Source organism: Geospiza fortis, unplaced genomic scaffold (assembly GCF_000277835.1).
Source record: "Geospiza fortis unplaced genomic scaffold, GeoFor_1.0 scaffold23, whole genome shotgun sequence".
NCBI lineage: Eukaryota > Metazoa > Chordata > Aves > Passeriformes > Thraupidae > Geospiza > Geospiza fortis.
The window spans coordinates 14,345,473-14,358,586 of record NW_005054303.1 but is presented as its reverse complement, the minus strand read 5'-3'; the positions used below and the strand labels follow the sequence as shown (position 1 = coordinate 14,358,586).

The following is a 13,114-nucleotide window of genomic DNA, read 5'->3' as shown; positions in this document are numbered from 1 at the left end:
CAAGACAACATTTCTTTGCAGCTTCCAAAGCATTTTCCAGCACCCAGACTCCATGTCCACTCCACTCCTAGCCCAAGTAGTCACAAGAAGTTTCTTTTCTGCCTGTTCTTGGCAACTGGGGGCAACCAACAGAGCAAGGGAAGGCACTGCAGTGAGTACCCATCAGTTTTTCCTCCCTCACATGCTGATGGTGTAATTTTTCCAGCCTGTTTTTTATTTTCAGACAGATTTGCTCCTGTTTGTGTGAGGAACACAACCACATCCATGGGGGCTGAAGGACTGAAAATGAAAGTGAGTATGAACAGCAGGAAGGTGACCATGGACAGGCTGAGAATCAGTGGCAGAGCCAAGGTGACAATTCCCTTTGGATGAGTCCTGAGCCATCTCCCTGCAGGAAAAAGTCACTTGTAGCTGTCCCTCAGCACAGTGACACTTGCTCCAGGCACTGCCTTGCACTAAGTGTAGATCAGTTTGAATTTTTCCCAAAGAAAAAGAGAAACCACTTACAAAGCCAAGGCATCATCTTCAAAATACATCCCCATCCTTACGTGGCCACTTAGGATGTTTCCTGCCTCTTCAAAAGCTTCCCTGGCTGGAAAAAAGACAAAGACACGAGAATAAACAATACAAAGAGAGGTGTTGAGGGTTTTTCCTGGAAACCTGATTGATGCCTGCACACATAACATCCTGCCAGAGCAGATTTTCAGGAATTAAACCAGGATTAGAGGCTCCCAAGAAATTACTGCAGCTCAGGGCTGCAGGCCATGGCAGGAGGAGCAGGCAGAGAGCAAGGATTAGGGCAAAATTCCCATTATGAGAACAGTGTTTGCCCTTCAGCTACCAGCACTGAGCCTCCAGGATCTGCAGGACAGAGGCACTGCTGGAAAATGAAATGTCTTTAAGGACTTAGAGTCTGTAAGTATTCTTGGAAACAGCAGACCAATTATAAGTCTAAACAAAAATCTTATAAATCCCAGTGACCTTTGAGAAATGATGGATGGTGGCTTTACTGGAGTAGGGCTAAGAGCCTGGAGATAAACCAACCTTTCCCTCAAGTGTCTCTTGGTTTATCCAGCTCTTCCCAGCAGACTGGGGCTGTTGCAGGATAAGGAAAAACCAGGCTGGGCTCTCTTGATCACAGCTGACACTGAGAGCACAGCTCCAAAACAAAGCTGACTGCAGAGCTGCTTCATTCCCTTATAAAAAGCCTCCAATTCCACAGAATTCCAGAATGATTTCGGTTGGAAAAGACCTTAAACTCATCTTGTTCCATCCCCTGCCATGGGTAGGGACTCCTTCCATCAGCCCAGGTTGCTCCAAGCCTTGTCCAGCCTGGCTGTGGTTTCAGGCAGTGCATCCAGGGAAAGCCAGGTTTTGTGGGAACGTGCAAGGCACGGTGAGGAGCTTGTGAAATGCAGAGATCAGAGCTCCAGACAGCTGCTGCCAAAGGTGGGGTGAGAACAGGGAGGATTTCAACACCACCAACTCCTCCTCTGCACTGAGCAACTGAAAGCAACAAAACCAGCTCTTCTGACCCAAGGAGAGGGAGAAATCTCACTTTTTGGAGAAGCCAGGTTTTTCCTGAGAATTAAGGAGGTATCTCAGACAGAGCCATGACATAAATTGCTGTCACACACCAGTGACTGCTCCTCAGAACCTTCACTGTCACAGCACAGGCCAGCCCAAGCTCCTGGGAGCAGTGACTCAGAGCTCAGTAGATGGAGCTGCCTCTCAGTCGGTGACTTTTTGGTTCTTTGATTCCTGTTTTGCAGCTACACTCAAAGCTGTATTTTCCACTGTCTCCCATGTGGCCCATAAACTTTCATTTAAATTGTTTTCCTTTTTCAATGGAAGGAGCTCCTTAAGGAGTGGCTCATTGAGGGCTCAGTCATTATCACAGAATCTCTGAATGGGCTGGGTAGGAAGGGACATTAAAGATCAGCCAGTGCCACCCCTGCCATGGCAGGGACACCTTCCACTGTCCCAGGCTGCTCCAACCTGGCCTTGGGAACTACCAGGGATCCAGGGGTGCCCACAGCTTCTCTGGGCATCCTGTGCCAGTCCCTCACCACCCTCACAGGGAAGAATTCCTTCCCAAAATCCCATCCATCCCTGCCCTCTGGTAGTGGGAAGCCATTCCCTGCGTCCTGTCACTCCAGGCCATTGTCCACAGCCCCTTTCCAGCTGCCACAGAGAAACCATTCTTGGATGTTGCTTTGCAGCTCTTCTGGTGTTTGGTTACTTGATTTTATCAGTGCTGAAAGAAAAGTTCCCACCCCAAGTTCCTCCACCAAGCTTTAAATCCTCACTTGAGATATGAGCTTGTCTTGAAGTGCAGCCCTGGGTCAGCCCTGGCTGCAGGAATTCCCTCCTAAGTCAGAACAACCTCCTTGACCTGATGAGATCCTCTCTCCCTATCACACTTCCAAATTGTCCCTATTTCTGGCTGTCCTACTCCCAGAGCCACACACCAGCCTGTATTTCTCCAGGTTCTTTGTTTTGTACCCAAAACCCCCTAAATTCACACAGCTCCACAGCAGACAGGAAGCACTTAAAAAAAAAAACATTTAAATATTTCCTAGGAAATTATTCCCCCATGAAAACACAATTTTCATTCCCTGAGGGGGCTGACCATGGTCTGCAGCACAATCCTTGAGCTGGAATCCCAGCTGCCCTGAATTGCACAAGCACAACTTCACTGCTTTGGGGACAAGAAGGGCTCAAACTGCCTGATGAGGAAGGGTCTAAAATCCCTGCAGGGTTTTGGGAAGCAGGATCTGAGCCTCACCCTTTATCCCTCTGGAGGGAGGCATCTTCTGAGTGTGCTCTCCAGCACAGCAGCTCCTGCTGCATCTCTCCTGCCTTCCTCACTGATGCTGCCAAGCCCTGTGAGGCATCAGAGCTCAGGGATATTTTTAAATATTTTCAAATATTTCAATATTTTCAAATATTTCTGAAGGTTTAGGACAGTTTTACTTCTTAGGATGTTTCCAGTTTCTGCATCAAAACCAAATTTCTGTCCTAAAAGTTCTCTGAGTCTCCAGAAAAACGTCGTAATACATTCACCTCTTCCTAGTAAATTTTATTTAGGATTTTTCCACCAAGTTTCTTTTAGCTCAGACCCCACAAAGGGCTTCTTAACATAGTCCTGATGCTAAGGCTTGGAAAACATCCAGGATGTTTTTAGCAGGACATCTCATTGCTCTGTTTCAGTTCACCAGAAATGACAATGACACTCACTGCTGCTCAGGCTTAGAGCAGGAATTCTGCCATGGGAAAATGGTTGAGAATTCCAGATAAATCTGCAGGTTGGTGAGAGGAACAATGTGATTCTCCTGACTCCAGCCTGATTTGATGCCAGAACAGCTGGCTCCAGGCTCCTGCTCCCTCAGGCTGTTGTGCATCACAGCTCCAGCACCCTCAGGAAGTGGGTGGAGAAGACATCCCAAATTTCATCTCCCTGTGGCTGAGTTACCTCCTGGGGCTGAGGATGCCACTCTGGACTGCAGATGTGCCCTGAGGGAAGAGGCAATCCTACAGGATCCACAAAAGCTCTCTGGAAACCCCCAAGGCTCTTGTCTGCATGGAAGGAAATGAAAACTTCTCTGTAGAATCCCAGAATGGTTTGGGTTGGAAGGGAGCCCAAAGCTCACCCAGTTCCAAACCCCTGTCATGGGCAGGGACACGTTCCACCATCCCAGGCTGCTCCAAGCCCTGTCCAGCCTGGCCTTGGACACTTCCAGGGGCAGCCAGAGCTTCTCTGGGCTGGATTAAAGGTTTTTTGGGATCAGGAAGGTTTCCTGCTCTATTTACCAGATTATTTCTCTAGAGGAAGGCAGAGATTTGGCTCTCAGCTGGCTCAGGAAACACAGCCCAAGTGTCTTCTGGTTGGTTCCAGACATCCTGTCTTGTTCTTACCTCTTCCTTCTGGACTCTCTCACGTGAGAAAGTAGCTTGGTTTGCATTAAACCAAAGTTTAGAGGCATGAGGGAGCTTTAAAACGAAAAATAGTCTGAAAGTTTGATCTTAAGCAAGATCAGGAAGTTCTCCTATTTTTAAGGCAGCAATTCCCAGGAGGAGCTGGCAACTGAGAGTCTGTGGGGTTGGAAGATCTCAGCTCCCAACTGAGGCACAGAGCAGCTGTGGCTGCCCCTGGATCCCTGGAATGTCCAAGGCCAGGCTGGACAGAGATTGGAGCAGCCTGGGATGGTGGAAGGTGTCCCTGCCATGGCAGGGGTGCGATGGGATGAGTTTAAGGTCCCTTCCCACCCAAACCATTCCATGATTCTGTGATTTGCCTGAAGTTCTCTCTCCAGACTGGCTTTATTCCCTCTCCCTTGGTAACACATTGTACATTTCTGTGTCCATCTATTGATCCATCATTGAGTTGTTCACATTTCTGTCCTTCTGATGCAGGAAACTTCTGTTTTATCTTATTGCAGTTGTTTTTTTTTTAAATAAAGGTTTTGGGTTGTGTGTTACAAGAACTGGGGCTACTGCTTCTTCATGAGAAGCCAGCAAGATCCAAGAGTGGATCTCTTCCTTTTTTATGGAAGAATATGCTGGGACAAGTTGTACATGGGCTTCAGGAAGAGGCTGATGGATCTGGGCTAAACCAGAGGCTTAAAGTGAATTTAGTGCCAGCCTACCACTACTTGGAAGGGACTCATAAAGAGGACAGAGCCAAACTCCTCGGGGTCAGGGGCAGGAAGTACAACAGGGACAACAGGCTTGGGAAGTTTCTACTCCCACAGTGGGTGTAGCAAACCCAGCTGGCAGCTGAATGTCCTCTGAGCCAGGCATGGATCTGAAATCCCACACCTGGAACCACCTGCTACCCTCTGACTGTACAACTGCAAAAGGCAGTGCCAGGTGTTGTGTTGTGAACTTCCAGCAGCTGCAAGCAGCCCTGTCCCACCAGGAATGAAGCTGGAGAGTGCTTAACCCACCAATCCCAACAAACCTTTGCTGGTGGCTGAGCTAAAAACTCCCAGGAGTGAGGTGTGGTGGTGGGATGAGAGTTCAGATGGAAATTCCCCTCTTAAATATCCTTCTGCTTCATCCATGGTGGCCAATTTCAGTGGGCAGGAAACTTGGCTCCTGTGGAAAGGCAGAGAAAGAACCTGGGCTGTTGTTTTTTCTGCTTTTGGGGTGAAGAGACAACAGGGCAACCTCAACCCAACAAGGCCCCATCACAATGGGACAAGTGTGACACCTCATTAGAGACAAAAATTATCATTTGGCATGGTGATAATTATCACCAGAGAGGTGCTGGAGCTGGTGACAGCAAAGAGAGAACAGCCTGAGCCAAAGTGAGAGCCTTGGGATCCCCACTAAAAATAGCAGAGAAGGAATTCCAGCAAAAAGCCAGGGATGGTGACAGAAGATGTGGCAGATGTCCCACTGGGGATTTGTCACTCACAGCAGGATGAAGCTGCTCAGCTCTTCAGTTCCCCACATGCCACCATATGCCACTGACTGCTGTCCCTCCTGGTAAATCCTGAGGCTGGGGAACTGGGTGACATTCTCCTGGGAGCAGAGGCCAGGCCAGTCCCAGCAGTTCACACGGGACAGCAAAACCCCTGGGGTTCCTGGAGTGGAAAACAAATACTCATGAATGATATGGAAAACTAAAAACAATAATAAATTGGTTGGAAAATAGAGCTTTTCATTAGCTCAGTGGATATTATTGACTATATTTGTACTAATTCTGGCAGAAATCTACCAAAATCCAGCCCCAAACACACACAAATCCCTTTGAGTACAGCCCACTTCCCTCTTGAAATCACTCATTCCCAGAAACATTCACCTCTGACTGGTAACTCCAAGCAACACCGCAAAATCCTGAGACATCTGTCCAGGAGCTTAAAAGGCAGCAGGGAAAGGTATTGGAAATACCTTAGGAAAAAGGCCAAGAAAAAGAAATAATGCAGGCACTCACTAACAGGAGAGAGGGAAGATAAAGCTTGGCATGAGGGAGGAGGAGGATGCAGCCAAGGTTTTTGCATTTATTAAGCTGTTCAATACTGAAAAATCTCTGTTCTACCTCAAGCATGAAGCCAAATGCACACGGACCAGTTAAAGGGGATGGAAGACAGATGTCCCATCCACTGCCCTCAGGCACAGGGTGGGATTCTTGAGGCTGTCCTGAGAGTTGGGCTTGGTGATCCTTGTGGATCCCTTCCAACTCAGGATTTTCTGTGATCCCACCCAAGCCATGAGCAGACACCTGTAGGACTTTAAGAAAGGGGTCTCACAAGTAAGAGAGTGGGAAAGCAAGAGCACTTGGGAATTACAGAGCAGTCAGTCCAACTGTGGGTCCTGGGAAATGTCCCAAAAAGGCTTTTTAAGGGTCTCACCAACACAAGAAACTCAAGAGGTTGGTAAGAAGCAAAACAAATGAAAAGTTGGTTCCTTGAGTGCTCTCTATGAGCCCAAGATTTGTGCAGCTCCAGCATTTCCTTCAGCAAAGAATCATGGAGTCACAGAATGTTTGGGTGGGAAGGGACCTTAAAGCTCATTTAATTCCACCCCTGCCATGGCAGGGACACCTCCCACCATCCCAGGTTGTTCCAAGCCATGCCCAGCCTGGTCTGGAACACTTCCAGGGACCTGATCAGCCTTTCTTTCATCTTTGGGCTGGGTGAAGCCCAGCACAGGCTGCTGCTGGTCCATGGCTCAGCCTGACCTAAATCCTGGCCAGCTTCACTCCCTCCCTTCCCTTGGCTTCCCTGAGCTGCCTCAGGGCCTTGACCAAGGACAGTGTGCAGTTGTCCATGCCCAACCTCAGAAATCTTCATTCCTTCCCCAAAACCTTCTTTGAAGAAGACTCAAAAGCTGCATCAGAAAGATGGGATAAAACCTAGAGACAAGTACACACATGGAGGCAGATTATGGCAAAGAATCCTCCAGAAAGCAGGCTTGGGGCAGATGATGAGGGTTTCTCAAGAGAAACCAAGCCAAGCTTTCTTCTCTCCCTGTCCTGGGTCTGATTCTGATCACGATTTTCATTAAAGGCCTGGCTGATGGAATAAAACACATCCAATCTGGTTTTGATCTCAAGCCTAGAGGGGCAGAAAGGAATTTGAAGGTGTAAGGACAGCAGCATTCCATGAGGAGAAGCAAGATGCAGGAAAGGGATGGACATTCAACAGCATCTGCAGCCCATGGGAAGAAAATTAAGTTCTTTGGTCCTGGTGAAACCTCTGCAGAGCCCAGCAGAAGAAGAACTTGCCAGACTTGCTGAAGTCAGCCTGGGAAACACATTTTTGGAAAGGTTTAAGCAAATGAGAATCTGGAGCAGCTTGAAAGATTTTCCTCCTGAGGAAAAACCCTAACCAAGTTTGGCCTGGAAATCATCAGTGAGAGAGAAACAATAAAATCCAACAACACGTCAGGGGTGCTCTGAGGGGCAGTGGGAGCCCTGGGCAGGGTCAAGCAGCAGCCCATGCCAGGGTGGGGAGGGCTGACCAAATATTGAAACAAGTTCCTGAGAACTGAGCCCAGCTGAGTGTTGCACAAATGTTGTGGAGAGGAGCTGTGGACCCCCTGACCCCTGGGAGGGTTCCAGGCCAGGCTGGACAGGGTTTGGAGCTCCCTGGGATAGTGGAAGGTGTCCCTGCCCATGGTAGGGGTGGAATGGGATGGAGATTTAAGGTCCCTCCCAACACAAACCCTTCTGGGATTCCATGAGGATTTTTGTAGATGGGGGTGAAGGCAGAGGTGACCTCAGCAGGAGTTCCTACTCCTTATCCCTGTACCCTTGGCCTCCCACAGGACCATTTTCTGCAACCTTCATTTGAGGTTCTGCACTGCAGCTCACATCAGGAGTTTGCTGTTCTGCCTTGTGTCAAACTCTTGTGCAGAAAAAGCAGGAAGCAGCACAAGTGAAGGGCCTGCAAATCCACTCAGACAGCAGCAATTGTCCAAACACTCCACAAGAGCAGAAATGGTTTGTGTCATTCCCAGGCTCTGCAAGAAGATCTCAAACTGAAAGCCTGACCTCAGATTTGCTTCACACCTCTGAGCCAGTATAGCTGGTTCTCATCATCTCTTACCACATCATCTTGTGTCTTGCCCAACTCTGGAAAATAATTCCATGGAAATGGAGCTTTGATGTCCTGTTAAAATCGAGTTTTAAAGCTGCTTGAAGCTTTTTCAAAGATGATTTTTAATATTTGGATATTAGCCCAGGGAATTATTTACCATGTGCTCTGAAGGAGCCCCATCTGGCCTGAAAAACATCTGGTACAGGATGGTCCCTCCCATCCCAACCTGCACCACTTCATTACTGACTGAACAAGCAGAACTTTCAGGAACTGTGTAACTCAGCAAAGGACTGTCCAGCCCTGTGGGCACTGCTGAGTGGGAGGAAAGGTGAAAGAGGAACACAAAATCCTCCCTGTGGTTTTAGGTGCTACAAAACCCAGCAACAGCAAGAACCTCTGTCCTAGAGGTCTTAGAACACCAGGACAAGACAAACCATCAATGCCATAGGGAACAGGAAAAATCAAGAATCCCTTGAACTTAAAATTATTTGGAAGGCAGGACTGGCATGAGCATGTTCAGGAAAAGGAACGGAGATAGGGAAGGGTCTGGAGCCCCAGGAGAGGCTGAGGGAGCTGGGAAGGGGCTGGAGAATCCCTGAGGAGCTGGGAAGGGCCTGGAGAATCCCTGAGGAGCTGCGAAGGGGCTCAGCCTGGAGCAAAGGAGGCTCAGGGGCCCTTGTGGCTCTGCACAGCTCCTGCCAGGAGGGCACAGCCGGGGGGGTCGGGCTCTGCTCCAGGGAACAGGGACAGGACGAGGGGAAATGGCCTCAGGCTGGGCCAGGGGAGTTTAGGCTGGATATCAGGGAAAATTCCTTCATGGAAAGGTTTGTCCAGCCCTGGCACAGCTGCCCAGGACATTTTAAATCCCATCCTTGGAAGGATTTAAAAGCTGTGTGGATGTGGCACTTGGGGACATGGGACAGTGGTGGCCTTGGCAGTGCTGGTTGGACTGGATGATCTTGGAAGGTTTTCCAACCTAAACAATTCCAGGATTGTATTAAAAAACCAGCTCACTTGAAGAGCTGGTCCAAAGGCTACAATATGAAAGAGAAGTTATGTACAAAGTGCTGCACTCCCAGAGGAAGAATCCCATACAGAATGGGAACAACTACCTGGAAAACATCACACAATGAACCCTGAAATCCTCACTCCAGTTGTTAGGCTCCATGGATATAAATTGCTAAATCATGCAGCTGATTTTCCTGCCTTTGAGTTACAATTTCACCTTGTCTTTGTAAGTCCCTGATCAAGGAGACCCCAGGAGCATAGAGGAGAGAAGCAGAACCATTTTTCATCACAATATATTGCTCCTCTTAGATACTGATTTCCTCTCTCTGTAAAAAAGGCCAATAACCCACCCAAGGAATGCTCAGCACTGTCACCTTCACATCCTCTGCTCTTAACCCTGCTGCTTCCAAAAATTCCCATCTTGCAAAAGCAAACCAGAGGTGCAGCAGTGAGCCCCAGGGGGACTGGGAAATTCTTGCTCCAAGGGTAGAAAATGTGCTCAGTTCAGCAAGGCAGAGATGTTCCTCTTTGTCTCCTGCTCAACTGGATCTCTCAACAAATGGAAAACACTTGAGGGCTGGAAACTTCACTTGGTGAGGATCTGCTGAGCATCTGGAAGGGGATGACTCACAGGGTCATTGCAGTCTCCAGCCTCCTCCACTCCCCTGTGTTTGATCACACATGGCCTGTTCTCAGTGCCATTGTGCACAAAGAATTGGCATGGGGAACAGGACCTGCTCCTGCAACTCAAAAAGTGCCTCCAGCACGGGTGATTCACTCCTCAGACAGCTGCTTGTGGATTCCCAGCCCTTGGGAAGGAAGCTCCACCCCGGAGCAGGCAGGAATACCAGAGCTTCTGGGGAACTGAGAGTGCCCCAAGCCATTCCCCGTGTCCTATTCTCAGTCCTGCACAGCTTGAGGTCTTCTTCCTGCTCCAGCCATCACTGAGAGCCCAGGGAACAGCATCCTCTGAGGCTTTCCAGCTGGTTCTCCCAGTTCCCTGAGGCTTCTTCAGCAGCAGGGAAAAAGGATCTCCAGATCCACCAATGCAGCTGTTCTGTGTCTGCTCCCAGGTCATGGCAGGGAAAGCAGACTGGAGTCATTCCACAGGGTCACATCTGGCCTGGGAGTCTTTGGAGAGGCCTCAGTGATCACAGAGGAAAGGCCCTGACCCCAGGCAGTTCATGATCTCTGCTGAGAATCTGTCTGTGGCTCCTTCCCTGCCCTGAGATTGTTATCAAGTGATTCAGAACACACATGGTGAAATCCTGGCCATTCAGAACCCACCAAGGGTGGGCCACTGGCTTGGGAAGAGGCTGGTTTTACCCTCAGACTCTCTTGTGATCCTTGGGAAGAGGCTGGTTTTACCCACAGACCCTCCTGTGTCGATTGGGAAGAGGCTGGTTTTACCCTCAGACCCTCCTGTGTTGATTGGGAAGAGGCTGGTTTTACCCTCAGACCCTCCTGTGTTGATTGGGAAGAGGCTGGTTTTACCCACAGACCCTCCTGTGCTGCTCCTTCAGCTGGTTTGGCTGCTGGGGAAGTCCAAAAGAAACCCCAAACCACCACCAACCCCACAACAACCACCTCTGCTGTCCCTTCCTGTTTATTCCTGGGATTTCAGTCCAGATCAAAGCTGCTGCTGACTTTCCCTTCATGAATTCATGCAGACCATGAATGCAGAGCTGCTTTCCCCCAGCCCTCAGCACTGCCTGCAGCATTCCCAGGACAGCTTCCTGTAAGCAATTCCCACTGCAGCTGCTTCCCAGAAAACTGTGGGGTCCTCTGCACACTCCATTCATGTCCCCACTGCTGAATCCTGCAGGACATAGTGCCCAGCCCCAGGAAAAATGAGCCTTGATGGAGAAAAAAACCAGGAGAAGGCACCAGCCACCTCCAGAGGTGCTGGAATAGCTCTTGCCCAGATCCATGTGAGCTCCTCACTGTGCCACAGTGGGATGAAGCCACCTCAGTGTCCCCTGCAGCCAAGGGGAGAAAAAAGGCACCTCTGGAAGAGATTCAGCCCATGTGAGAACCCACCTCTCTCCACAAACCAGAGTGGGATGGGGTTGGAGGCCTGGGTGTGGGGCTCACACTGCACAGACCCTGCTGAAGGATCCCTCTCTCCTGCCTTCGTTCCCAGATTCCCTGATGTGCTGTCTCTAAGTGCTGCTGATTGTTCACCATCCCTGTGTTATTTATGGAGTTCTGGGGCCACCTGTGAGAATTTCCACAACTGAGCCAGACTGCAAACCCTGGAGGCACCATCCCTGTAAATGTGACATTGTCCTGCCTTATGCCCTGGCCTGCCCACACCTCTCTGTCCCATTTTCCTCCAAAGCCAGGGAAAATCACAGCTCCTTTTTCCAGCAGAGCTGAGGTGCAGAGCTGAGGTGCCACCCAGCACACTGATGTGTCTCCTGGGCAGGACAGGACCCTGTTTCCATGTTCCAGGCCACAGTTCCTGCTCTTTGCTGCTCTGTGTCACCCCCTGGCCCTTCCCAAATTCTCCCTCATGTGGTCACTGTGCCCAGCAAATGGCATCACAGAGTCATATGGATTGGAAGGGACAGGGACACTTTCCATTATCCCAGATTGCTTCAAGCCCCATTCTACCTGGCCTTGAATGTTTCCAGGATCATAAAATCATGGAATAGTTTGGAAAAGCCCTCCAAGATCACCAAGTCTAACTGTTCCCCCAGCACCGCCAAGGCCACCACTGTCCTATGTCCACAAGTGATATGGCTTTTAAATCCCTCCAGGGATGAGGACTCCACCACTGCCCTGGGCAGCTGTGCCAGGGCTGGACAACCCTTTCCATGAAGAAATTTTCCCTAATATCCAGCCTAAACCTCTCCTGGTGCATCTTGAGGCCATTTCTTCCTGTCTTGTGTTTTTTTTCTCTGGGAACAGACACTCTGCAAAGATCCTTAAACCAGACACAAAGGTTCCTAAACCATTTGGTGTGGATATGACTTTCCTTAGGAGTCTGAGGAGGGAAAATGAGTGTATTCCAAGGAATGAGGTGCCATCAATGTCTTGGTTCCTCCTGCCAAGAGGAGCCCTGGGGTTCCTTACCATGCAGGTGAGCGGCCACCTCGGAGTAAGAGCGCAGCACTGCCAGGGACACAGCTTCCCCTGAAACACAGGAGAGGGGAAACACAGCCCTGAGGGACAGCCAGGGGACAGCCAGCCCCACCCTGCTCCCTGACAATGTCACATTATCAATCTCTGCATCCTGAGGTGCTTTAAGCTCTGGAAGATTTGAAATAAATAAGGAAAATTTAACTTCATGCTTCATGCCTAGGCCAGCCCATGAGTCCATGCTACATGAATTTCCCCTCTTGTCCCACATTTTTTTCTTATAAAATAAAAGTTAAAAATCTCTTAATATCAGATTGATATCTGCTATTATCAGCCAATGAGAAGAACTGATTTAATCTGATTAATTGTATTTAATTAATTGTATTTAATCACTGTCCATGGGACAGGATGTGGCACAGATTAATGGTCAAAACTTGTCTCCAGGATCTCTCCAGGATCATGGAAAGCACAGAGAACATCCCAAAGTTACAGAAGGGACAGCCAGACCACATTTCATACTCACAGCTGGCATAAAACAGCACCACTGTCCTGGCAGCCTCTGAGAGGGAAGAGTGGAAGTTCTCCTCTGTCAGGACAAGGATTTGTTCCAGGGGCAGCTCTCTCTTCTTGTCCCTGGAAACTGCTTCCACCACCTGGTCATCCTGAATATCTGCAAAAAAAAACCAAAACCCCACAGGTGTGTCCAGGGCAGGGGGAACTGCACTCCCTGGGCCACCCCAGTGCATGATTTTGTAATCCAGAACCTCTCAGCAGAGACATGGGGTGAGTGAAATCTTGGATGGGGAGAGGAGGCACAGTCACACAAACAAACCCCCTCAAAATGCCCCAATCCTATCTCACACCACTCTGCCCTTGAGTGGAACAATACTCTAAGCTCCTCTAGGATCCTGCCCCCCCGTTTTTTTTTTTTTAAGAAAACATCCCCAATTCTGCACAGAGAACAAATTCATTTT

At 49.2% G+C, this 13,114-nt stretch overlaps 1 protein-coding gene across 1 annotated transcript in view; it reads right to left on the bottom strand.

The window, feature by feature from the left end:
* The window catches only part of TXNDC16 (thioredoxin domain containing 16), a 38,533-nt gene that overhangs the window by 9,183 nt on the left and 16,236 nt on the right, over positions 1–13,114 (bottom strand). Inside the window, exons 12-16 of the mRNA XM_005417973.2 lie at positions 12,664–12,810; positions 12,135–12,194; positions 5,423–5,591; positions 4,964–5,100; positions 508–592 (exon numbers count right to left, since the gene is read on the bottom strand). Coding sequence (XP_005418030.1) covers positions 508–592; positions 4,964–5,100; positions 5,423–5,591; positions 12,135–12,194; positions 12,664–12,810 — 598 coding nt within the window. The remainder of the gene's footprint in view (positions 1–507; positions 593–4,963; positions 5,101–5,422; positions 5,592–12,134; positions 12,195–12,663; positions 12,811–13,114) is intronic.